We start from the raw sequence: 26601 nt of genomic DNA, 5'->3' as shown, positions 1-26601 counted from the left end.
CCTTTTAAAGATTTGGACTGAAAGGGTTATAACCAGTGACTCAGAAAAAGGCATCAGGCTGAAGAAGGGCTGCTCAAAACTGGATAAAGCCAAATGATTCATTTGTTGTTGCTGTTTTTGAAACAAACTGTATGGCACCTTGTTCTTATCACATTGTCCCAGAAACTTGGCTGCTTGAAGCTGATGAGGCAAAACCAGGGATACAATGCAGGTCTTTACGGTTGCGGGGTTGATTAAAGAGTCCTCTCTTCCTGCTGGGAGTTTTGGTACTGGAGCATCATCATGCATGGACAGAAGGAAACAATAACTTTATTCTTCGGATCCTGCACTGCAGATTTGCATTATGAGAAATTAAAAACTAGAATGGAGTAGTCTGGGAATTTCAAGCTGGTAACAACTGGAAAAAAATAATGAGAGCAAGAGTAACATAGCCCAATGCTGCTGGTCTAAATCCTATTTAATCCAAATTATATTTTTCAGCAAAAAAGATCTATTTAATCCGAAGAGCACAGCCTCCAGGAGCAGAGAATGTGTCTCCCTACACACTGCTTGTCAGTGTCCAAACAGAGCAAACACTTGGAATCATTTTGGTTGGAAGAGATCAAGTCTTTACAAAGCAGCCAGCAGAATGAGAGTGCGGGGTAGAGCCAAACTCATGCATTTGAAAACCAATTACTGTGATCTTTTCTGCATGCACTGAGTGCTAGCTTTTTAGTATGGTTTTGTTGAATGATGTGAATTTTCCAGGTCCCGCCGTCTCGTGTAACTTCATAAAACTCGAGCAGCCCAGTCAAACAGAAACATTCCTGCAGTCTTCTGTGTCCTCAGTCCTGCAGCTTGTAGAGGATGAGGGCTGCAGTGCATTACCTACATATGGTCTGACTCTGCAAGGCCAGCAAAAATGCAGAACCTTGACTTCAGCTGAGAGCCAGCTCTCTGCCTGTATTTCTGGTGCTCCAATATGTAGAGTACCAGAGCATTCCTAGCTTCAGCCAGGTGTAGTGTTTGCATACGCTGCATTAGCATCTCTCCAATAGCCTGAATACCCTCACATCCAACTGGCAGGCAGCTCCTGGGTCTCCAGTCCCAGGAAGAGCTTGCAGCCATACAGCTTTTCTCTGAGTAAGGACAAGAATGTGACCTTCCAGCAACGGTTTTCTTCTCTACTGAGCTCCTGTGGCAGGCAAGCATCTTGCATTTCAAACCCCACAGCTTTAGCAACCGGGATAAATGAATACTTGGTATTTCCCACTGCACCACACAGTCTCTGCATTCCCTCTAGGTGCAGAGAGGCTGAACTTTGGCTGTATCTGTTAGGTGAGGCTGCCCAAAATCTGCCTCTGCACTGGGGCAGGGCTTCTGCCTCTCTGTGGAGAGGTCACATCTGCAGAGTTGCCTGGGAATACAGTTCAGTAAGTGAAGCAGCAGTAAAGAACAAGCAATGAACCAAATTTCTAGAAACCAATGGAGCCATGAAAGCCTAGTGTGACCAACCTAAGAATCCAGGCTTTTAAAAGGAAAGTAGGTCACATGGCTGGAGTGATGAACTAAAAGGAAGAAAGTCTTCATCATGAAGAATCCTTTACTCAACAGGTTTAACTCCTCAGGGCCAATCGAGGTAATGTGATCTGAGCTAAATAATGCAAGAAGCAATAAAAGGCTAAAAAATTATGTTGGAACAGAGCTGAATGGCACGTGTGGCATGCTCCTAAGCCAGTGACTCAGATAAATTGCTGTCCCCTCAGCAGCACCTTGTATCATCATCTGGGCTGCTAAATTCAAGCTATCATAGTCTAGCTGAATGGCAGCTATGTTCTGGACAGCTGCATTTGGTAGGATGGACTTAGATTAAGCACTCTCTATCCTGTTTTTGACAGCTAAGGCTGGCGTTAACCTTACTAACCTTATTCTATGTTCCTCGCACTTAAAAATAGCTTCTCATTAATGATCAACACTTCAGAAAGATAAACTTTGCAATAGTACTCATTTCCAGTTGAAATGGAAGCAGGAGACAATGGACAAATAAATGCCAAAAATGGTTACTGTAGTACATGAAGCACTTTGGGATAGATTACGGGCTGTAACAAGAGCAGCAATATTTAATCCACTAAATGAGGCAGACACTGCTCACGTTGCCCTCTTCTGATTTCTTTGTAGCACACAGCTTGCATCCTGACGTATGTGGGTGGGACAGCGTGCCCTGGCCCCAAAGAAGTGGATAGGGTATAAAAATTAAAAGGTGCTGAAATAACGATGCCATGCTTTTTGCTCTGACCTGGTTCTCACCCCTCCTCAGCAACACTGACCCAAAGCTCTCTGCAGAACTGATTGCAATTCCTGGAATTTCACTCTTCAGGTACTCTTTTCATTGCCTCCATTGTTTGGTTTGTTTCTTGAAGAACATTTTCTTTCTCACAAATCTTCAGGATTGCTATTTTCAACCAGTTCTAAGAATAGTTAGAACAAGGCAGATTTCTGAACCCTCATGGCATTTCCAAGAAAGGAGGGGAATTTTAAGCAGGAATCATCTCTCACCAGAGAGTTTTTTTGTTTGTTGGTTTTTAAAGTTATTCTGATGGCTATTGGCAAATATCACTGTCCATGTAGGCATGGTTGTGCAGATAAACACTTCCCTTATACTCAGCAGAGGAATAAGAAGCTTTTTTGCCAATTTTGTGCAAACATGACACTGAAATGCCTTTGAATCTTCCAGTGACCCGCTGTCATGTCCCTGGTGCCAGTAAGACCCCAATGCCTGATCACAGCATGTGAAATTGATGGAAAAATCCCCTTTGTTTCCAGCAGCCTGTGGCTCAGCTGCTAACCTTTGATCCTACAAAGACACCAATCCATTTTCAATTTGTCACTAAACCAAGTGGGGCTGGGAAGTGCCCCAGGGCAAGCATCTGTGCAGTGCTTGTCATCCTGAAAGTGCTGCTATGTTATCCTTTTCTTCACAGGTTTGTTTGCATCCTGCTGCAAAGCTGCTGGGGGGTAGCAGGACTTACCACAGCCTATTAAGCCAGCGGAAAGTGAAAGCAGACCTGTAACCTCTTCCATCTTTCTGAAAGATAGAAGCATCAAAAACCTTCTAAAAAGTTGCCCAAGAGAGTATATAACTTCTTTGAATCCAACCAAAACTTATGGATCGGGTACAGTAATTGAATCTATACTTTTAGTGATATGCTGCAAAGTCTGTGAAGTCAAACTTCTAATTTAGACTTTATCAAAAGAGTAAACTAGCAATCTAGATCTCTTCAAAACCCAAGTGCAGAACCTTATTAGTTTTAACCATTAGTTCATTCTCCCCATGGAGATATCACTAGAAGGACTTCATGTCACAAACGCCACACAAAGAATAACATCAAGCAAATAACAGCATGTGCTCAGTACGAGAAAAGACAACTATTTATTTAGCACAGCGAGTTCAGTCATTTAAGCCTTCGGCTTCTTGACAGCTTTGAGTTCAATCTCGCTTCGATGCTGAGAGAGAGGAATTTGCTCTCCTCAGCCTACTTCTCACTGGACATTTTCACTCAGAATGAAACCACCGCACAGCCGGGCACGTTAAGGCAGAACGGGAGGTGTTTGCTAAGAGGAGGTCACTTGCAAGTGCGTGGTCCCAGCACTGGGAGCTCGTGTGGCATCTACGCTTCATCTGCCTGACTCAAGCCAACGCTAGACCCACACTTTGACAAGTGCTACACAGTCCATACAGTTCAATATAGTCTAAAAGTACCTTAACTTCAAGCGAGTAGCCCACACGACTATCCAGGGAGAGGAACAGTAGTTTTGAGCTTTTAGCAAAATGGGCATATGATACATTCAGCAGTTCACCAGCCATACATTCTTTGCACTGAGCAGAAACCAGGACCAAAGAAACGTGGGTGCTGCGTGGTGTGATGCATGGCACAAAAAAGACACCATGAACACTCTGTGAGAATGCAGGGGAGCAAATGAAGTGTCACCTCCAGATTTTGTTTTGGTTTTCCCTACAAGGAATGTGACTTTACTGCGGTTGTATAGATATGTAAATATACAGACGAACACAGAATATTCTTCAAGGCAGGGTGGTGGTACAGACACACTCACATGCACACGTAAAGAGGTGTTTCTCAAATCGAACCAAAGAGGGGGGCTCCAGATGATAGGTCTGGACAGCAGTGTTAAGTTATGGCAGTAAGCAGAAGATCTCTTATGGACAGGACAATTACAGTCCCTGCCTGGGGAGGGCTGCATGTGGTTTTGTACCCAGAACATGAGCTGCTGTCCCGGCACCGCCCCTGTGGGGTGTTTCTGGATGGGGTTACTGGCCTTTCACACACATGCCCTAAGGGCAAGGAGGAGTCAGATGCAAACAGGAATGGTTAAGGCCCACGTTGGCTGAGAATTGTTTTTCCTTTTTCTGTTGCCAAACTTTAAGCACAGAAAATGAAAACACTTCAGAAATAAAATAATAAGATACTCAAATGAGGCAGGCATTTCCCCCCTCTCCCCCGCATCGATCTATGCTGATCAGTGCAGAGTAGATAAATGCTGCATCTGTAGTGTCACACACTGCTAAAAATATCCCATGTCAGGAGAAGACAGGACTGGTGGGAACATCTCTTAAAGGCAGGAGTTGAAAATAGAGGCATTAGTCTGAAAATCACCAACCCTGCTTTGGTAAAACATGAATCAGAACAGGGGTGGCCAACTTCCCTTCCTCATAAGCGGTACAAGAAGAGTCCGTACAGCCAAAAGCTTTTTTCGAAAGGAAGCAGAGCACAGGAATATCCATCCCTGTATCCAAACACCACTGGTTTGGATATGTTACTCTGTACCCAGTGGGCAGTAACATAGATGAGGTTCCTGGCTGGACTGCGCCGCCTTTTGCTTCTGGCTTGCACATAAGGACATGCCAAGGGCACTGCCAAAGTCTGGGTGCTCTGCATCACCCCAAGCTCTTGGATGAGATGCAGGCAGGGAGATGCAACAGCCCCATTGCATCCTCTTGCAAAGCCCTGCTACAGTTTCTGCAAAGGTTCTGTGCTAGGACTGCTTCTGAGTTACTTTGTGCCTCACATCTCTACTTTCCCAATTCATACTCCTCTGCTGTTTTTACCCTTACTTCACCCTTTCCCCCCCCCTCCAAAAGTGAATGACTGAACTGCAAAGCAGGATGAGGGGAAATCCATTCTTTAGACAGAAGTGATGAGGCACCCAGCCACAGACCCTTCTGTTCAATCCCCCAAAATTCTCCAGGCTGTGACACACTGCTGCTTGAAGACATATCCACAATACAAGGAAGGAGTGCTTTGAACCACCAGGATTTCTCCTGGGCTGTTAGCACTCTTTCCAAAACCACTGTGAACTCAACATATACATCTCCTCTCTGTCCTGGTGAAGGTAGAGGTAGACATTAAACTCATGCTGAAAGCAGCCTGTCATTCATCAGAAGACAGCATCTGATACTCCCAGAGGTTCTGTGCCTTGGGAATATTTCATGAGCCTTGGGGAAAAGAGGGTGACCATAGGAGTGGCCATGCTATATTGAAAAGGCTTTTTGTCTGAAGAAGCTGTATGCGTTCAGCCAAACAAATTTGGAGGTAAATTAAGGAGACATGAGCCAAGAGAATTACCAGGGTCATACACATCTGCCATCCTATCTAGTAATTCTGCCGGAAGCTGGTACTGCAAAGACAGCACCCAGGGAACACATGCCTTTCTCTGGCCTAGTACACACTGAATGTGCACATCTAGGCTCAAAAACACATCACAATGGCTCTTCAACTGATTTCTACTGAACTCACCTCACCATCTCGTGGTCTTTCTAAGTATCACTCAAAAACCCCATTGGCTGCAACTTCTTTGAGCTCCAGGGAGTCTGTGGTCTGACCTCATCTAATCTCTGACATCATCTGAGCTCTGACCCAAGTGAAAAAGACAGTGCAAGATAAAGTGACCCACTTCTTGGTGTCAGGGAAGGGCATCTGCCACGGCCCCGAATCCTCTCATTGCCTGCCTTCCTTTTCCTTCTTAGAAGGTCTGGCTTTAGACCTGAGGTACTCACCAGTAAAACCAGGCTGCTCCCCAGTGCTGGGAATTTGTTTCCATTTCCAAGATGTGGAGGAGTCACAAATCCCTGCTACTGTCAGAGGCGAGGAATCACTCTAGGACAGATGGATCTTTCCAGTGACCTTGATCAGGGTTTGCCTGGCATGATGCAGGTCAGTGTTATTTTTCATGGGGTCCCAGCTCCTGTCCACCCCTGAAACCAGCCTGTGTTTCCCTTTTTCCCTACCTTCTCATGTACAGAAAGGCCATAGCTTCAGTGGAAAAATACCAGCTGAACAGACTTATCCAAAGCCCCAAGAAATTAACACAAAGAAACCACACTTTGCCCCACACATAGGGACAAGTGAACTGGGTCTTCTCACTAGGCTCCATCTCTTCGCTCAAAACAAACTGAACAGAAAAACCAAAACACAAAGCAGGGACTCTGGATGGGATGAAGAACACTTTGGACTTGAAAACAGGGGACTGCAGGAGAAGTGGGGGTGGCTCCCAGGGAGGACAGCAGGGGAGGGGAGGGGACACCGTCATTTACACCAATCAGGAGAAGCTGTAATCTATACACAGTGGTATAAGCCAAGGTATATTACATGAAAAGAACACACTGAGTGCATGGAGTTACCCACATCGGGTCAAACTGGCACAGTGGTCTTGAACAAGACCCTTGGAGTTGCAGTTGGTGTTTGACATTGACCTATCTAGCTCGCTCTCTCTATATAGATATGTATAGAATTTGTGTGCATGCATTTGTCTCAAAAGGAGCTGTACAGCCAGGCTGGGTTTCTCAGCCCACCCTGTCTCGGTCTTCATTTTTTCCGGGCGAGGAACGCCACTCCCACAATCACCGCCAGCGCCGCCACCGCCATTCCTCCAACGATGATCAAGGGCTTCATGTTGTCGAAGATGCTGCCCGGTGACTCCTCGGAGCCATTTCCCTTGTGGTCAGAGTCAGGGGACTGGCCAGTGGCCTCTTGTGTCTCCGTGGCAGCTGCACTGGGTTTCAGGTTGCTGTGGTTGTTCACAACAGCAGCATCGCTGCCCGCCTTCTTGGGAGCAGTGGCAGGATTAGGCTGTTCTTTGGGGGTATCCTTCTTGTCTGCGTTCGTTGCAGCCCCAGGGCTGGACTTTTCTGGCTTTCCAGAGCTGGGGGCCTTGGCATCGGGTTTGTTTCCACTTCGGATGTTACCCTTGGAATCCATCCCTGTGAGTGCTGCAGGTGGTCTGGACGCCAAGCACAAGGGAGGCAGTCCTAGGTCTTCTTTGCCTTTTCCTTGCTCCTGAGTGAAATAGGAGCCACAAGAGCAGGACAGCTCAGTGCCTGGGGATGATCGCCTTGGGATGATGTTCACGCTGGTGGTGTCCTACCTGGACATGATACAGCACCTGGAAGAGAAAGGAAAGCGATGAGAGCTGGGTGAAGAAGATAGAACGAGCTACTGGCATCCCGCCTGAAGAGGAGAACAAAACTGTGAGAGCTGTGAGCTGTAGTCAAAGTATCTACTGTAGTGCCTGCACTTGAGAGAACACCAAATACATCACACCAACCTTCACTGAAGTCTGCTGCAGCTACACTCCATTTACAGGATAAATCCCTAGCTGTATGCAGTGTCCTTTATCTGTGGCAAGATGTACTCATGTCCAACCAAATTTTAATTCCTTGATGCCTTCCTCCTGGGTAAAGGGAGAACAAGTTGTTCCGTGGGAAAGAAGATCAACAGCTCGTCCCTGACCATAACTCACCCTTGCCCTTTTTGTTTTGTAGAACTATCCCATCTGAAGTTTAGGAAATGGTTAATGTAATGTGTGATATCTCCATCCACATAGAGATAATAAATGGTTTAGGTTCTCAATTATCAAAGCTACTGTAAGGCAAGGTAAGGGCCAGAACCTCAGCTGCTGCAGCGTGGTGTATGGACTCCAGTGAATCATTTGTGTTGGAAGGAACCTTTAAAGGTCATCTAGTCCAACTCCCTTGCAATGAACGGGGACATCTACAGCTCAGTCAGGATGCTCAGAGCCCCATCCAGCCCAGCCCCGAATGTTTTCAGGGACAGGCTATCCACCACGTCTCAGTGGCAGGCTCCTGTCTCCTTGCAGTGGTTATCTAGGTTTGCCTACAAAACATCACCCATACTGCTGACAGAGATGAGCTGGAATCATTTTTTTCCAAGGAACTGATGAAAGCAGCCTAAAGATAATTCAGCAAGTTCACCTAAGGCAGCCATCTGGGCAGGGTGAGATGGGAGATGGAGCTCCCCAGCTACCTCCCTGAGCACAGGGGACAAGGAGAGGCTTGCCATCAGCACCACATCAGGTTTGAGTTGGGAAATGATGAATAAACAAGAGGAAGCCATCAGATCTGAGTCACCTGCTTCATTGCTTCCCAGCTGACCTTTGGTGCTTGTATGGGAACTGCTGAGTCACGGCCTGAACCTCTGATTAATCACCTGAGGTGAGCCTTGAGTCAGCCAGAGGAGCACAGGTGAAGGCAATTCACCTGTGCTGCCAGAATAGGTGGAGCCAGGCTCCACCCCTCCTGGACCTATTTAAGAGCTGGCTACCAGAGGGGAAGGATCTCTTCTGGAGATCCTCCTCTTTTGGTATCTTCTAGTGAGCTCAACCCAAGGGTAAGCTCTTCTACTTATTCTCTTTTGTGATCCTTGTTTGCTTTTGCCTTACTCTTTTGATTATATTGCGATTACAACATCTTGGTTATACAGGTGCTGCCAAGGGCTCTATGCCTGCTAAGTGAAATATGAGCTCAGTCACTGTCTGGGTTTAGAAATAGAGAAGCTCATCAAAAACCTCTCCAGATAGACATTGCTTCCATAATAGCTCAGAGGACAGATTTCTCCTTTAATGGTGGACAAGGAGAGGGTGCCAGGGTTGCATCACTGCTTCACACTGTTGCCTCTTCTGGGAACCAGGCTAACAGGTGATGGGTTCTAAATTTCTGCCTAGGCAGAAATGATGGTCTGGAGGAGACCTACTCAGAAATGCTAGATTTGGGTTCAGAGCAAAACCAGGCAACAGTTTCCTGCTTGGTGCGAGAAACTGCCCTGTCTCCTCCTCTCCATGGAACCATTTCTTGTTCTATGGCCAGCATTTCCTCCAGCATCAGTGAACTGGAGTTAACCTGGGGAACTGCAACACCAAAATCACTGGAATCAGTATCTCCCATGGTACACCATGCTTCTGGCCATGATACTGGTATGCTGTATACTTCCCTGAACAGAGAACATATTTCCCATTTGGGTGATGGCTTTGTGGCGTGGAGACTTCCAGAAGGCTTCTCATCTACTTCATATTTCTCTTTTAGGGCGGATGGGTTGTGGCTGAACAGGATTCAGTGAGGTGGAGCCTGAAAGCTCCAAGTGACTTCAGGTGATCCAAGCTGACCAGTTTTGAAATAAATAATTGAAAAGAGGCAAATAATCTGTACAAAGGGTTTTATAACCAGCATTGAGCAGGATATTTGCTAGCCTTCTCCTTGGATTTTCAATTCAGTCTCACTCAAACTTCTCCCAGGGAATAGAATCAAACCACCTCTTCACTCAGTTAAAACACAGCAACCAAATGCCCACTTAGCTGCTCTACATAGGCCGGGTCTACTTTGCCTGCAGCTGAGCAACACTTACTGACATCACTGAGTTTGATATTAAATCATTTTGGGAACCCGAACTACCACCCCTCGTGCTTCACTGAAGATTATCATGCACTTGGGCATCTTGTACCACACAAACCTAATTGCAGATGCTCACTGAGATTAAGACCTTCCCCGTGGCCTGGGTGTTTGTAGATAAGCACATGCACTTGACTAGGAGTGTTGTTTTCCTTGCTCATTTTGCAATATCTCTCTAAATGACATCTGCCTTGTCTTTTCCTTCCTATTGCCTCCAAAGGACACTGATAACTAAGTCTGGAGGCATTTAAAGATGTTAAAGATGTGTATATGCGATGTTTAAGGCTGTGGTTTCATGTTAGGCTCAGCACTGCTGGGTTAATGGTTGGACTTTATAACATTGGAGGTCTTCTCCAATCTGAATGATTCTATGATTCCATAATGTTCTTAGTAGAAATGCTAAGTGCATCCAGAGGCATATTCCTATGTACTACAGCTGTGGTCATTTGCAAGGCTCTATTCTTCTGGTTTGAGGAAGAAGGAATTCTCATTTTACATCTGGTGCAGTGATGACGCAGGCCACAAAGAGAAAGTGAGGCTCACAATAGGAGCAGACTTTGAGGTTCAGACAGGGAGAGCCAGATTCATCGTATCATAAATATTCAATTACCTACACGGTGACTTCAGTGGCAATTAGCTGGGCTGCTCACACTCCCTAGCATTGTGCAGCTATTCTGCTTTGCTAAATATTTGCTGTTTTTTGCCCTTATGCAGATTCCAGAGATTTAAGAATATTTGGAAACCAAACTAAATTGAAATTCACTATCAGCTGTTCTTAAGTGTGCATGTGAAAGGCTTTCTGCCAGCAGTTTCCCTCTGCTAGGAAGCTTTGCCCTGCAGTCCTTGCTGGACTATGTGAACGTGCAGAACACAGGTTTTGCATTTATTTCTTCCTGCCAACCCAGGCTCTAAAAGCAGTACAGTGCATTCTGCAGAACTGATCCCAAAGCTGGCAATATCCACCAGACTTCCTAATTTTTCTCTCCTCTTTCTAGCCCTATGCTTTCAAGGGCACCAGCACTGCTCATTTCCAAGCAACTCTGTAGCAGTCAGGCTCAGAGGAACAGCAATTTCCTCATTTTAGAAGGGCCTTTTTTCTCCTTCCTTTCCCTCATTCATTTCATCACATAAAGTTTTCCCTCTCATGGCCCATCTATCCACCTTTACTTTCTTCTCCATAGCTCATCACATCTATTTATTCCTCCTCAGCTGTTCTCTCCACGTCTGCCCATTCCTCCCCCTTCCAGTTCCCTTCTGCCTCCCACACAGATGGTAGCACTGTAGAATGAGGTTTTCTGAGAAACACACTTCATTCCCTCTGTCTCCCTGATTCTATGTCTTTGTTTAACAGTCTTTGCCCCTTGCAGACAGTTTCCCACCAGCTCCCCCCCAGGCTGGGAAGGGGAAGCAGAGAACTTGACACCAGCAATTAAGGAAAAAAAGGAAAAGAAAAGCGCTCTGAATTCCTGCCCATCAAAGTCCTTGGCTAGTTCTGCTTGCTGCAGCTCAAGGTCAGTGCAGTCAGACCCATTACAACAAGCCCCAGACAAACCAACAGGGAAGGAGCAGGTTTCCCTGGCTCCTTGAAGGGCACCTTTTCTGCTTCAGCCCCCCCTCCCTGCCCACCACATTAGCAAGTGCATCTATTCATCTGTCTTCTGTGTGTGCAGATGAAAGCTGCATCAATTCTGCACCAATTGGAGCAGATGAGTCATTGCTGGCTTTGCTGTAAGGTATCCCTCTTAGAAGGTCCTGTTCCCTGCCTCATTCCTGTGCCCCATAATCTTCTCCTCACACTTTTGAGTTAGAAAGAAAGCTGAGAAAATCTGCAAGGAGGAGCTGAGTGCAGGATGCAGTGTGAAGCTGCACCCCGCAGCTGTACGGGGTCTTCAAACATCACACTCACACTTTTGCTGATACTTGTACCGTATCAGCAAAAAACAATTCAGCTTACACAATGGGGCTATGCCTCTGAATTCATGCTTGCAGCCAAAAAGGACCATCCACAACCTCCAGGTGTCCTCCAGCTGACAACATGGAATCATAAAATATCCCAAGTTGGAAAGGACCCATAAGGATTGTTGAGTCCAGCCTCAGGAATACCTACTGACTTCTGTCAAGGCCATGCCAAAAGAACCTGAGTTGGCAGAAAAGACCTTAAAAATCTTCAGTTCTCCTTCCTTTACCTCCCTTTCAGATCTTTGTCTTTCTCACCTGTCTGGAAAAGCAATCACCTAAAAGTTCACTTTTTCAGAATAAACAAGAGTGTGATAAATACCAAAGTTCCAAAGCTCCATTCTCCTGACTGTGAGTTAGCTGTCTTGGCTTTTGGGCAAGGAATTAAATGGGTCTCTTGGACTAGGCAAGCATTAATGCTTCTCCCTGCCCATCCCCACTGTCCAACAGCACAGAGAAGAATTTTCACTGTGCAAGACAGATGCAGAACACCAGTTGGTTTCAAGAGCTTCCCAGATCCATTTGCCAGGTTCGGTAGGTCTCAGCTGCCATACCTGTATTTGATCATTTAAGACCAAACCAACTTTCTAAGGAACAGAAAGTGGCTTTCTTCTCCAAGGAATCTTCCCTTTACTGGGTGCAATTTGCACCTGCTGAGACCAGCTCACAGGACTTAGTTACCATCACAGATTCATCTGTTTGCACCAGCTGGTAGATCATGAGCAGGTAATTTTAGCCTGAAGTCTGCAGATTTTGTTCCATTATTGCAGACTGCACATAAACAAGGAAATGAGAATTTAGCCACTTCAGAGAGGCACCTGAAAACTTACAACTATATGACTTCCCCAAAGGGAGGAAATAATATCAAAAACAGCATAGTTCTTAGTACCAAATATATGGCAGCTGAGGGACCAGGCTGTTAGAAACAGGGTGCTACTGGAGGATCAGTGCTGTTGCTGGCTTCCAACATGACCTCTGAATGTCAAAAACGTGGAAATGGGATTTATGTCGTACTGGAGGCTGAGCTGACTGATGCTAGATCTTCAAATGGAAGAAAGCAAGGTTATGTTGAGTATTGCCATTACCAAGAGGTCTTGGCTGAGGTGGCCAGGGGGAAAACAGCTGGAACCACAAGAACGAGAGGTGATGGCCTCAAGTTATGCCAGGGGAGGGTCAAGTTGAATAGTAGGAAAAAAAATCCTCTCAAAGAGTGGTACTGCATTGGCACAGGCTGCCCAGGGGGGTGGTGGAGTCAGTATCCCTGGAGGCATTCAAGAACCATGGAGATGTGGCACTGAGGGACATTGGTCAGTGGGCACGGTGGAGATGGGTCAGTTGTTGGACTTGATATTAGAGGTTTTTTCCAACTTTGATGATTCTAAGGTTGTGAAGCCCAAGACCATTCTTACAGCTGTTTCTTCTCCCAGAAATAGCCCATAGGCAAATGCCCCCAGTGCACCAAGGTGGTTTGGAAATGTTAAGAAAAAGCAGAGAGCTCATTTTGTTTCCCAGTGCTCCAACTCCCCAGTCCTGGTAGGGCAGACAGCCCTTCTGCCCCTGTCTGTGCTGCTGAGGCAACAGGCACATCAAAAGCAGCAAGATGCCATGCCTCCAGCCAGGCAGTGTGACGGCAGCATACGGTGACTAAGCCATTTCCCATCTCCAAGAGGTGCTGTGGTGGCGGATGAGGTAATGCAGTACATCTCAGTGTTGCCATAAATCTCAGAACAGCTTTACGTAAAGAGTTTGTGTCATGTAGCTGTGAGCTTTTCAGCCACCTCCACTCTACTTTGGACTGCAGCACCCAGCAAATGCAATAAAACAGTGTGAATGCATTCAGAATGGGGATCGCATTCTGTAGAAGCTCTTTAGCAGGCTCAGTGCACCAGGGCTGGGCTGTGCAGCCCTCCCAAAGCACAGCCTGGAAGCATCAGCACTGAGCTGCACCACTCACTGCTGCTGACCCACTTCCCTGGGATGAAATATTGATGGATCCTTCTCCCAACGTGCTGTTCGCTGCTTCTTGCATCCCAGATTAAATGCTTCCCACCCAACGAGCCCTTTGAATTTTGAGCATCAAGAAGCTGAGAAGCTTTCAGCAGGCAGCAGCCTCAAATTGCTGCTGGCAGTGTCTGTGTCATGCCTGTGGCTGCATCAAGACCTGGAACCTCAGCCATCACATCCGCGGTCCTTGAGCCTCACAGGATCTGTGTAAATTAATGCCACAGTTCTGCTTTGTTACCTACTCTTACCCTATGTGAAAATAACTCCAACAGCCCTAATAAGAGCTATAAACCGGCTCGCTGTCTTGTGCAGACAAACCCTTCTGCATGTGCCTTGCAGCTGCCCTGGAACATGGCAAGAAAAGGGAAAGCAGCATTGAAACAACCCAGGACACAGAATTTTGCCTCCATGGTGTCACTGCATGAGGCCATGAGACTGCATGAGAAGTCACTCCAGATCTCCGTTACTGGAACAAGGCTGTAGCCCTTACCTTTCAAAACTGCAGGGCATTAGATCCCAAGCCTTTCTCTGGGACAGCTTTGCTCAGCCATCCTCCCAGAGCGCTGCCTGCTCCAGGATGAAGGCCACCACCTCCCCCAAAACCCTCAGGGTCTGCCCAGAGAACAGAAGAGCAATTCCCTGTTGTGTCCATCCAAACACCTAGCAGGAACCTCAGCAATACCCCAAATGCAGAAGTGCTTTTGGTACCTCCAAGCTTAGCAGTTCTATTTCCTTTACGGTGTGCCAAGAGAAGAGATGGGGAGAGGATTCACCCTCCTAATGCTGCTTTTAAAGCCCCATCTTGACAGTCATTGCTCCCACTTCTCTCTGAAGTGCAACAGACACGAGCAAAAAAGAAAGAAAAAAAAAAAAAGAGGAAAAATAATAGGATGAGAAAAGAAAAAAAGAACAACAACAAAAAAAAGGGTCATCTCTGACACTGTACAATAGCCCCAGGGACTGCAGTAAGCAGCAGCGGATTTGGCAGCTCTCTTCATCTTACGGGCATCCTGATAGACCCTTCAGATGGAAGCCTCTCATGGCATCAACCCTGCTGCATCTCAGCTGTGGCCAAAAAGATTGCAGATTCCATTCTGCAAGATCTGAAAACTGTTGCTTTGCAGCTGAAATGTGAGGAGCCCCTGCAGGTGGATGGGGAGTAATTCAGCAGTGACCTTCTGGGGATCTGGGAAGTCTCCAGTGCAGGAAGGCTGCCCTATATCCATCCTTCCTCCCCGCATCCCACCACGGATGGAACTGCTGCACCACAATTGTGGCCACCCGCCAGCCAAGGGATGAATATGTGCAGTTGGGGGAAATTCTAGATTTTTCTTCCTGCTGCAACTGCATGGGTGAGGGGCTGGAAAGATGGGAGCTGCTGAAGGTCGTGGCTGTGAAGGTCAGAATGTGGAGGTTGGTCCCCGTTTGGAACGGGGAGCTCTGCCCAGCTGCATCTTCCCATTCCTGACAGCATCCTGCCCAAGTCCCATCCAGGAGAAGAGGCTGCCACCACCTTCCTATGGCCCCAGCACCAAAGTTCTCCCAGGCTGACCTCGGATATGGCATAAAAATCCTCTCCCCCCTCCTCAGTGGGGACCAAGACCTCAGGCAGGGACCAAGCTAACACATCTCTGCACACATGGATGCAAAAAGAGCTACACAAAGAGGTGCACAAAGTGCTCCAGACACCCCTCATGCATTTCATTCCCATCTGATGTCCCCCTCCCATTTGGCACACTAGCTGAAAAACCTCTCAGCTCTCCATGAGGAGCTTGATTTTGGTTTTGGTCTGTTTCTCTTTGTAAGCAACTTTTCAGCACAAAGCAGGGGACAATATCAAATGCTATCCATTTGGTATCAGAGATATAGCCTCACCCCAGCAGAACAACCCCCAGCTCCTAACCTGGAAAAAGGAAATATTTATCAGCCAGGGCTATTAATTACCAGCACTGCTTGCTCTGCATAGCCTCCTGCCTGTGAACTGCTAGCAATTAGACATTTAACATAGCACGATGCAGGCAGAAAGGAGCAGGAACACAGCTGGGAACCTGGCAACAGCCTTCCAGTGCTGCAGCCTCCATCCCAGCTCCCTGCCTCTATCCCTGGTCCTCCCTCCATCTCAGCTCCATGCCTCCATCACAGGGCTTCAGCTTCCATCCCATTTCCCAGCTCCATCCCATCTCCCTGCCTCCATTCCAGATCTGCAGCCTCCATCCCAGCTTTCTGCCTTCATCCCCTCTCCCAGCCTCCACCCCAGCTCCCAGCTCTATTCCAGGGCTGCCTGACCTTGAAGGACATGTGCCGAGATCCTTGCTATTTTGGGTTAAGACATGTTGTTATTTATTAACAGGTATTAAAATCTCCCTCCCCTCTCTCCAAACTCCCCCCCGGTTAGTGGTATGCAGGGGGAAAAGCAGCAGCCTTACCTCTGTCCTCCAGTGCTGGCTCTTGCGCAGAGAGGAGGGATGGTGGCAGAGGAAGAAGGGAGGGTGGGGGAGTGGAAAAAACTTGGGAGTTTCCCACAATGCACCTCTGCAGACCGCAGGAAGATGGAGAGCAGGGGAGGAGGGCAGAGAGTGCTCCAATCCGGAGGGGAGGGCTGGGACAGGATGCCAAGGGGAAGGGTTGGGGGGGGGGGATGGGGGGGGCATGTCTGACACCTCCGTGTCTCAGGGCTGTCCCCACAGCACTGAACATGCAGCAATTGCAGCCACCAACTTGCAGCAGGGGGGAGAGAACAGGAGAGGGGCAGCCCGGCAATATGAGATGCTTCTGAGTGTAGAGAAAAGGGGTAAAAAAATAAAAAATAAAGGGATTTTGGGGCTCATGGCACTCAGGATTTCTGAGGATGTTGTTAGAAATGCTCTCATACAAGAAATGCTTTGCATAGTGCAGGGAAGGAAGCTAAAATGTTGCATGGGGCTCTATATGTCCTGGATTCTAGGGGGCTGGGGCATCTCTGTTCTCTTCTCCCTGAAACCTCCCAGGTTGAAACCACCTCACAGGACATTACTGGGGCCAAACCTTGCATTTCCCCATGGCCAGGTCCTGGGACTTCTTGTGGGACTTTTAGCTGGATTTGATCAGTAAGTAAGGGCTATGATGCTTGTCCATGTTTGAAGCAAACTACAGAAAATCCATTGCAGGAGAGCGCAGGAGGAAACCAAGTGCCAGCACAGCACGCAGTGCTTCAGCTCAAGATGCAGCAAGGTGAAAGCAGCTCCTTCAAGGTCAGAGGGAGACCTTGTCTGTTGTATGGGCCTTGGACATTTGCCATAGGCTTCATGCAATAACTACAATAAATAATGTCATAGCAGGTGAAATCTGCAGTCGTCATATTTACTTATAAGCATTTTTCCCCTTCAGTATATTATGGTTATCATAATTCAGCATCTCTGCTGCTGGTCCGCCTGCAACTTGTTGTCTGCAGAGACTGTTCCTGTACACGAACAGACCTGCCAGCATCACCAAGTTGTCATAATTTTAGCATGTTTTTCCAGTGCTTAGTCCGGAGCCCAGGTAGATGCAGCTTTTGAATGCCAGGATTCTGTGGGCTCCCTCAAGGGCTGTCGCAGCTAATAAGAATTCTCATTTTCATCTCCTGTTACGTGCTTTCTATCCTCCTTTCTCCAACCACACCTCCCCTATTTTATTCCATTATCAGAAAAATCACTGTCCACAGGGTGATGCAAAGGATTCTGCTTACATATTTCTTCTCCTAATAACGTTTATAGTACCCTATACTCCTAGTGGGAGGTTTTTTATTACAGTAGTTTCCACATTATTTATTCTGTTCTATAATAGGACTATTTGTCCTTGGTCATGTCTAGCTCTCATCGATGAAGCTTGCCTTTGGTTTATTATTAGTATGCTGCGTCCATACCTGATCATTACAACTGGTTTCTTTCTCAACAGTGTGATATGCACCTTGGTCAGCCAGAGCAGGACTGAGAAGATCTGATTGTTGTAAGGTCTGTATGGTAATTCTCCTGTCCATTAGTATTAATGCCCACTGCTACGCACATAGACGGCACTCCGCTGGGCAGCCTGATCCACAGCAGGGGTTGGAAATGAATGATCTTTAAGGTCCCTTCCAACCCAACCATTCCATGGTTCTATGATCCTTAAGACCCCTTCCAAACCAAACACTCTGTGGTTCTGTGATCTTTAAGGACCCTTCCAACCCAACCATTCTATGGTTCTGTGATATGATTCTGCTGCTCTGGCAGCTAGCATAGCATCCATTAAGACTATTTTTCATTATTCTCAGGAGACAATAATTTGAACAAGTTGCTGAAGTGAGCCTGTGTCCTACAGGTGCATTAGGAAGCCCTAGTATTGCCAATGAAGGGTTTTATCTCTTCTCTTCAAAAAAAACAACCCTGAAAAATGATTCTTCAGCAAGCAGGGTGGCAAAGAAACGGTTGGAGCTATAATTGAAAACCACTTGTTGTCTGCTGGTAGCTTAGCAATAATCACTGCCTTGCTAAAATAGGAGCAGTTCTCATGGTGAACACGTTTATTTGGCAGCACTCCATTGTCATTTGTCAGGATTTCCCATCAGCCTCGCTAATGGGACACAGTGAAAAATTATACAGGTTTATAATTTGTCAAGAAATGTTTAAAACAGTCCTCAAAGATTTGGCTTTGGCTTCTTCAAGGCGTGACCAGAAGATGCCTGACTTCAGCTTGGGCGCTGCATTTTCCCCAGGGCCGATCTTTCTGCTATGCCTGCAGAGTGGCTGTTAGAGTACTGTGAATCTGTCTCTTACTGCTAATCTCTGTCCTCTGGCCCTTTAGAATGGCTTTTTAATGTTTCTTGTATTACTTGTACAGAAATACATCTCTTCAGGTGTTCTACTCCTACCATCACCATTCCCATCCATCCCCTCTCCTCTGTTATCCACCTCCCTCCTTGCTGAAAGCCACTTATCCCATGTTAAATTTTACCCTTTTCTCCTGAACCTAGCTCATAACTGCTAGCAACCCTGTGTGATCTCTGCCAGGGAATTTCCCCATGTTATGCTTTTGGGCAGAACGTTCTTGTGCTTCATTGCCAGAGCCACCTGTGCCTCACCAGCAACAGGTTGGTGGGACCTGACATCATATCCCACCAGCACCTTTGTAATTATGCGTTGACTTGTAAAGTCTTCTCCCAGTTTCTAGCTTTGAGTGACACCCTGTTTTTCTTCCCTCGATGATTTTCTGCCCTTCTGTGTCAGTGTTTTTCCTCCTCAATCTCTGAGCCAGCAGCAACCCCCTTGTGAGCAGCTCTGTCCCTGTGAAGTTCACACCAATACCCCTCACTGCCCTTTCTGAATGGGTGTGAGACTGAGCCTCAAACACCACTCTGTCTGCTCTTGGTTCTTATGTATTCTCAGGGATGTCTCATAACAACATTGAAAGAGCACTGATTCCTAACCCTTGTTTCTTTCAGGTGATTTTCCATATCCCACAATGGCAGGAGAAGAAAGCACCGTCCTCTTGGAAGCACTGGAAGGTCTCACACTGGAAGACTTCCAAGACTTCAAGAAGAAGCTGCCACACGTTGATAGCAAAGAAGGCTGGAACATTCACAGGGATGAGCTGGAGGAGTTCACCCATCCTTCCACACTCATCAGATTTATGCACAACAGCTATGGGGAAGCCGCTGCTATGGACATTGCCATCGGATTGTTTGAGGAGATGAACCAGAGGCACCTTGCTGAAAAAATCCTTGATGAGAAGGTGAAAGGTAAGCAGCCAGGGTAAATTTTTATCTCCTTTGGCTTTTGAGTGCTGGGGACAGGGGGAAGTCAGTAAAAGAGCAGGTTTCAGCTTTGTGGTGAGTCTGGAAAGCGAGGGTGTCCCACTCATCCTATCAGCGTTCCTCTTCTTCCTTGCCCCATAACACACTGAGGCCACAAGCAGAGTAAGGCCTGTGGGGACAAGGCCAGGGTGCCTGGAAGGGGCAACAGTGTTCCTGTACAAGCAGTCACTGCAACCACAAGGTCCAAGCTGGCAGATGTTTGCTAAGCTGGAAGACACAAGGGACACCTTGGGGACATTCCTGGTAGGGCCCAGAAGAAGAAAGAGGGCTCAATGGATGGCACATAGGAAGTGCGTAACTGAATTTTATATCGAGGCAGAGCACTGAAATAAATGTCCTGTGCTGTTGCTGTGTCAGGAGCATGGCTGTGCTTTGGAACTGACTCCACTTCTGTCTGGTGCAGAGTACAAGCAGAAATACAGAGAGCACGTGGCCAGAGAGTTCCTGCAGTACAGAGAGGTGAATTCCTGGCTAGGGGAGAACCTGTCTGTGAGCGACCGCTACACCAACCTGACCATAGCCAGGAGGTCTTGGAATCAGCATGGAGATGAGCCTGGAGATGTCAGCTCTGACACTGTCACCACACAAACACTCTTTGAACCCAGCAAAGACGGCCAACTGCAGCGGATCACAGTGCTGGTGGGTGCCACTGGCATGGGGAAGACGATGACAATCAGGAAGGTGATGATGGATTGGGTGGAAGGGACCCTCTGCACACAGTTTGACTATGTCTTCTGCATAGACTGCAAGGAGCTCTCCTTTTCCAAAGAAGTGAGCATGGTGGACCTGATTTCAAAATGCTGCCCTCAACAGCGAACACCAGCTGGAAGGATTTTGGGTAACCCAGAGAAGATCCTGTTCATCTTTGATAGCTTTGAGGTCCTGGGATTGCCCTTGTCTCAGCCCAAGGACGAGCTGAGCACTGACCCCACAGAAGCCAAACCACTGGAAACCACCCTGCTGAGCCTGCTCAAGAGAAAAGTCCTCCCTGAGTCCTCTGTGCTCATTGCCATGAGACCAACAGCTCTCCAGAGCCTGAGGCAGTGCCTGGAGGGTGAATATTATGTGGAAATTCTGGGGTTTGCAACAGCTGCAAGGGAGGAGTATTTCCACAGGTATTTTGGGAACGACAATAAAGCAGATGTGGCCTTCAGGTTTACCAGAGGAAATGAGGTCCTCTACAGCTTGTGTGTCATCCCCATCATGAGCTGGACTGTCTGCACCATCCTTGAGCAAGAGCTGTTCAAGAGGAATCATCTTCTTGCATGCTCAAAGACCACCACACAGATGATCTTGTTCTACCTCTCCTGGTTAACAAAGCACAGAGTCAGTAATGCCTGGTGGAACCTGCAGCAGTTCCTGCACAAGCTTTGCTCCTTGGCTGCTGACGGCATCTGGAAACACAAGGTCCTCTTTGAGGAGAAGGAAATTGAGGACCAAGGCTTGAATCAGCCAGAGCTTCTCTCCCTCTTCCTCAATGAGAAAGGTTTGGAGAAAGGTACAGACCACGGGAACGTCTACAGCTTCAGCCACCTGCACCTCCAGGAGTTCTTTGCAGCAATGTTTTACGTCCTGGAGGACCAGGAGGAAATGCTCAGTGACTCACGGATCCTTGCGAAGGATGTGAATATGTTGTTAGAAAGCTACCACACATTTAGGATGGATTTAAACGTGACGGTGCGGCTCCTGTTTGGTCTGGTGAACCCCCAGTCAGTAGAGTATGCAGATGAAGGAATTGGGTGCAGAATTTCACTGCGACCTCGGGAAGATCTGCTGAGGTGGCTTCAGACAAGACACAGAGACCTTTGCCATCCCCGTACAGGGATGACAGTTGAGGATTTGGACACTTTCCACTTTTTATTCGAGACAAACGAAGAAAGCTTTGTGCAGAGCGTGTTGGGCAGATTCACAGGAATAGCCTTGCAGGGCGCCAAGCTGACGCTGTATGACCAGGTGGCTCTTTGCTTCTGCATCAAGCAGTGGGCTGGGCTGCTCAGTGTCACCCTCCGGAGCTGCTCCTTCCACCAGCAGCATCGCAGGCAGGAGCCAGCCAAGGGTTTTCCCTGGTGAGTACTGACTCTGTGCTCTGTATCCACAGAGGTTTCCCCTTTTCCCTTGCAAAGCAAAGTTCTGGAACATTCTGGAATTGTGAATGCCTCTTTCCATCCAAACACCACCTCCTGTCCTCACTGATGGTTTAGTCCCTTAGTGGAGGATTTTACCTCTACTTGGTGAGAACTGTGGGACAACGTGGCCATACTCATCCCCTTCTTCCTAGGCAGAGCTGGCGGCAGGAGGAGCTGCACTCACCTCTGTACCCACTGTGCCAGGCACTGGGGCACCCAGGCAGCTTACTCCAGAGCCTTAGGTATGGATGGCCCTGCCCTGAGGCATTGGGTGGACACCTCCACAGGGTAAGGGGCTGCACTCCCTGCGTGCTGCAGGGCAGTGGGGCAAGGTGTGCCTCCCTCTTGCAGGCTGCAGTGGTGCGGGCTGACAGAGGGTGACAGTAAGGCACTGGGGGCACTGCTGGCCACACTCCCCAGCCTGGTCCACTTCGAGCTGGGCGACGGAGCGCTGGGTGATGATGGTGTGAGGATGCTCTGTGCCGGGCTGCGCCAACCTGAGTGCCGCCTGCGTGTCCTGCGGTGAGCAGTGCCAGGACGCCGCCTTCCCTGCGCGTCCCCATGGGAGCGTGTCCCCAAGCATCCTCCAGGGAGGCCGTGTCCCTCTGTCCCACCGTGGCTGGGAGGCACGGGGGGACCGGCACTGCTGAGGCTCTCTCCTGCAGGCTGCGGTACACCCACCTCACCAGTGCCTGCTGCCAGGACCTCACCGTAGCACTGGGCACCAGCACGTGCCTGGAGGAGCTGGATCTGTCCTTCAGCGCCGGGCTGTGGGACGACGGCGTGACGCTGCTGTGTGAGGGGCTCCAGCACAGCAGCTGCCAACTGCAGGTGCTGCGGTAAGGGCACACAGCACTCCGCACACCAAGCGGCTGCAGTGCCACCACCGTGCCCTCAACGCTGTGATCTCCCCTTTGCTCTGCAGGCTGGGGAGCTGTAGCCTGACTGGTGCCTGCTGCCAGGCCCTGGTGGCATGGCTTGGGCGCAGCCACAGCCTGAAGTGCCTGGACCTGACTGACACTGAACTGGGAGCTGGGGCCTTGCTGCTGCTGCAGCAGCTCCGCCATCACAACTGCACGCTGCAGACGCTGGGGTGAGTGTGGCCATGTGGACTTGGGGAGCAGGCGGGTCCTGCTGGTGCTGAGGCTGTTTCTCTGTATTCCCTGAAGGCTGAGCACATCCACGCTGAGCAAGGATGCGCTGCAGGAGCTGGTTGCCCTGCAGGCACTAAAGCCCAACTTGAAGGTCACAGATCTACTGGAACACGAGGCCCCAGAGACGGGTGCCATGGCACGACTGACCTTCCAGCGCAGTGTCTGGGCAGGCAGGGGGGCAGCTGTTCAGGGGCGAAAGGGGCTCCCCTCCTGTCGGGCAGCCCCTCCCCACAGAAGGAGCCTGTGCTAGCCAGGCTGTGCCCTGCTCTTCCTGCTGGTAACATTCCCCCCTGGTGCCAAAGGAAGGCCAGCAAGTTTCCAAGCAGTTTGAGGGCTTGAATAAAAAAGGGATGTTCACACTGAAAGTATTTTACTGCTTAATAAACACACCTTAACGAGATGCAGCAGCAGGAGGAGCCACAGAGCCGTTCTGCAAGGCTGGGTGACACCCCCACACCAGGGCCACCCCTCTGAGGGGGCAGAGTTGTGTCCCCAGCCAGAGTTGTGCCCCCTCACAGCAGGACACCCCTCCCTGGGGCGCTGATGTCAACGTCATCATACCCCATCTCCCTGAGGGTCTCCTCGGGCACGGCTGTGGCATCATCAGAGTCTGCACACAGCATCCCTGTGGTGCCACTCCCCTCCTCCTCGACCCCGATGCGATGTGACGACTGCATCCCTGAGCCCTGCAGCAGAGAGCCTAGGGGGAGGATGGTGGCTGTGGGCACAGTAGGGATGCAACAGTCCTGGCTCAGGGGCTGAACCCGCTCCCACCTGCTCGGCCAGGCCCCTCCCGGCACTCAGGCACCCGGCTGTAGTCCAGCTCCTCGTACACAGCCTCGGAGCCGGCATCCTGGCTGGGGCCTGCAAACAGTACCTGTCACCGGGTCCCCAAGCGTCCCCAATGGGGAGAGACCCCAAAGTGACACCCACCTGCACGCTGAGCCCGAGTTCGGTGCACCTGCAGGGCCAGGGCAGCCAGGGCCAGGCACAGCAACGTGCCCAGCAGCACGCACAGCACCGTGGGCAGCGGCACGTCTCCCAGCGGGACAGCTGAGGGACAGAGCGGGCAGCGTGAGGCCCCTCGGGGACCGCCCAGCAGCGGGGGCGGAGGGCTCGACAGAGCCACCTGTGCACACGTCCCCGTCCCGACAGCCGCTCCCCGGGGCCGGGCTGCCGGCCACGTCGCTTCCATCCTCATCGCAGGCCACGTGCGTGACCCCGGCGGGGCCGCAGGACCGCAGGCGCCAGGGCGTCGAGGAACAGCGCCAGAGCGAGCGGTTCCCTTCCTCGCAGCGTACGCGTCCCAGCCAGGCGGGGCCGGAGCCCCGATCGGGGACGGCGTGCAGCCTCCCCGCGGCTCCGCAGCCCAGCTCTCGGCACACGGCGGCGACCGCGGCGGCGCCGTCTTCTACGGTGCCGTTGGCGCAGACGCGGCCCCACGCGCCGTCGTGCAGCAGCTCCAGGATCCTGCCGCAGCCGCCGCCCTCCAACCGCAGGGCCCGCAACGCTGCCACGGGACGGGGCGCTCACGGCTCCACATCGATGGCGGCACCGCGACGGCAGCGCCCGCCCCGCGCTCACCTGAGCACACCGCCCCGGCTCAGCCGCCGCCACCGCCGCAGCCGCCGCTCCTCGCCGGGCAGTCCCAGAGCGCCGCCTCCGTCCCCGCGCAGCCCCCGACGCCCGCCCACGGCATCCCGGTACCGGAGCCGAAGCGCTCGGGGCCGGGTGCCTCCAGAGCCGTCCCGCAGCGCAGCTGGCGGCAGACGACGGCGGCGTCCCGCAGGCTCCAGGCGTCTCGACACACGGAGCTCCAGGCGCCGTCGATGTACGCCTCCACCCTGCCGGCGCAGCGCCCGGGGCCGCCCGCCAGCCTCAGTCGCCGGCTGCCTGCACGGGAGGGCCGGGCTGGGGCCGGGCGCGGATGCGCGATGCCCGCGGCCCTTCCTGGGACGCCCACCTGAGCAGACCACGGCCAGCGCCGAGGGGCCGCGGCCCAACCCCGAAGCGTCGCACTGCGACAGAAACTCCTCGCTGCCTTCGCACCGCAGCTCCACGGTGCCCGAACCGCCTCTCGGCGCGGCGTACGTCTTTTCGGGCACCCCGCAACCCAGCTGTCGACACGCCACGGCCGCGGTGCCGTTGTCGCGGGATCCCGCGGACACGCCGGTCCAGACGTCGGGGCGCGGGGCCACCTCCAGGCGCCCGTCGCACCGGCTCTCCCCGCCCCGCAACCGCAGGGTTTCGGCGGCTCCGGAGCAGATGACGGCGGCCGCCTGGCCGGCGACGCGGACGGGTTCCCCCAGCACCGCGGCCGGGCACCGGCCGAGGTGCCGCTCGTTCCCTACGCAGCAGAGGCGGTCGCGCCGCAGCGGTCCTTTCCCCGTCCCGAAACGGCCCCCCAGGTGTCGGCAGAGGACGTGAGCGTCGGGCAGCTCCCAGGATCCGGCGCATAGCGGTCCCCACGTTCCCCGCTCCTCCACCTCCACCCGCTCGGCGCAGGGCGAGCCGCCGTCTGCCAGTCGGAACCCGGTGAAGGCTGCGAGGAGAGAGAAAGAGAGCGTGGCGGGATGCCGGCCCGGGCTGCGGACTGCCGGCCCCCGGCCGCACGCTTACGGGAGCAGACGACGGCGGCGGGGTCGGTGCAGCGGTGCTTGGGGACCGGCCGCGCTGCGCAGGAGACCAACAGGGGCTCGGAGCCGTCGCACTCGAAGGTGCCGTTCCAGAGCGGCCCCGGCGCAGCTCCGAAGCGGCCGGGCTCGGGCAGGGCCAGCACCGCACCGCAGCCCAGCTCCCTGCAGAGCACCCGGGCACTGTCCTCGTCCACGCGGCCGTGGCAGACGCCCAGCCAGGCCCGGCCCCGCCGCACCTCCAGCCGGCCCTCGCAGGCTCCGTCCCCTCCGACCAGCCGGGAGAACCCTGCGAGAGGCGCTGGTGAGTCCGGAGCTCGGCGCTGGGTTCCCTTCGGGGCCTCCCGCCCGCGCCCTTACCTTGACACACGACGGCGGTATCGTGGTCGTGATGGCCGTCGTAGCCCCCAGCCCTGAATGGCGCAGTCCCGTAGCACGCACTCATTCTCTCTGCAATTAACTACGGCCAGGTTGATGGGACCTTCCGCCGGGCCGAATTTTGAGCCGTGATAGACGCCGGCCGCCGAGCCACAGCCCAGCTGCTGGCACACCACCTCGGCATCCTCCATGGTCCAGGCGGCATCCGCCTCCGTGCCCCAGCGGCCCCGCAGCTTCACCTCCACTCTCCCCTCGCAGGGTCCCCTGCCGGCCGCCAGCCGCAGCTCCACCGCCTCTGCACCGCAGGCGGCATCAGTCACGGCCGCAGCTCCCCTCGCCCCACATCCCCGGCGGGGCCCTCACCCGGGCAGGTCACTCCCACGTCCCACTCGTGGCTGCAGAAATGCTGTCCCCAGCCGAAGTTGTAGCAGTCCTGCAGGGCCGCCTCCGTTCCCCGGCAGTTGAAGGGGTGCAGCCGGATGCGTCCCTCGCCCTGCCCGAACGGGGCAAACGGGGATGCCCTCACTGCGGCCGCGCAGCCCAGCTGCCGGCACACCACACCAGCCCCGCGGGCGTCTCAGTCGAAGTCGTAGGTGCAGACGGAGCCCCACTCGCCCTCATGCTTCACCTCCACCCGCCCGGCACAGCGATGGCCACCGTCCACCAACCGCAGATGGGCAGATGCAGTGCTCATCTGTGGGGACGTTGCTGGAGCTGGGGAGGGCTGCATCACAGCTGCAGGCCCAGCACTCAGCCCACACACTCGCGTGCAGAGCAGCAGCCCCAGCACCCTGTAGGGCTCCAT

General features: G+C 51.4%; 3 protein-coding genes across 4 annotated transcripts in view; 1 reads left to right on the top strand and 2 right to left on the bottom strand.

The window, feature by feature from the left end:
- The window catches only part of NLRP3 (NLR family pyrin domain containing 3), a 26553-nt gene extending 3403 nt beyond the window's left edge, over positions 1-23150 (top strand). The window contains exons 2-9 of one of the 2 annotated variants that reach the window (XM_042881974.1): positions 17612-17667; positions 19134-19430; positions 19909-21571; positions 21784-21873; positions 21983-22153; positions 22297-22470; positions 22557-22724; positions 22801-23150. In XM_042881974.1, coding sequence (XP_042737908.1) covers positions 19154-19430; positions 19909-21571; positions 21784-21873; positions 21983-22153; positions 22297-22470; positions 22557-22724; positions 22801-23035 — 2778 coding nt within the window. In that variant the 5' untranslated portion in view covers positions 17612-17667; positions 19134-19153 and the 3' untranslated portion in view covers positions 23036-23150. The remainder of the gene's footprint in view (positions 1-17611; positions 17668-19133; positions 19431-19908; positions 21572-21783; positions 21874-21982; positions 22154-22296; positions 22471-22556; positions 22725-22800) is intronic. The other variant, XM_042881975.1, reaches the window with a different exon arrangement.
- Positions 3316-16184, bottom strand: CEND1 (cell cycle exit and neuronal differentiation 1). Its single transcript, XM_042882018.1, has 2 exons — positions 16123-16184; positions 3316-7437 (listed from the first exon to the last, which is right to left on the bottom strand). The coding sequence occupies exon 2, from the start codon at positions 7251-7253 to the stop codon at positions 6861-6863; it is 393 nt and encodes a 130-aa protein (XP_042737952.1). The 5' UTR covers positions 7254-7437; positions 16123-16184; the 3' UTR covers positions 3316-6860.
- On the bottom strand, positions 23135-26601 carry LOC122185827 (scavenger receptor cysteine-rich type 1 protein M130-like). Its single transcript, XM_042881977.1, is given in 10 exon segments — positions 23135-23485; positions 23560-23649; positions 23719-23838; positions 23915-24295; positions 24370-24674; positions 24745-25327; positions 25405-25707; positions 25779-25822; positions 25824-26091; positions 26160-26601. Coding segments are annotated over 10 exon segments (2724 nt in total). The 3' UTR covers positions 23135-23297.

This window comes from Lagopus leucura, unplaced genomic scaffold, assembly GCF_019238085.1.
Source record: "Lagopus leucura isolate 7727_CA_CO unplaced genomic scaffold, USGS_WTPT01 Super-Scaffold_100033, whole genome shotgun sequence".
NCBI classification, from domain to species: Eukaryota; Metazoa; Chordata; class Aves; order Galliformes; family Phasianidae; genus Lagopus; species Lagopus leucura.
This window is presented reverse-complemented; position numbering and strand designations above follow the sequence as displayed.

What these genes read in the sequence shown, in the direction of transcription:
- CEND1 (XM_042882018.1), bottom strand. Translation starts at nt 7,253, where the DNA reads ATGGATTCCAAGGGTAACATCCGAAGTGGAAACAAACCCGATGCCAAG.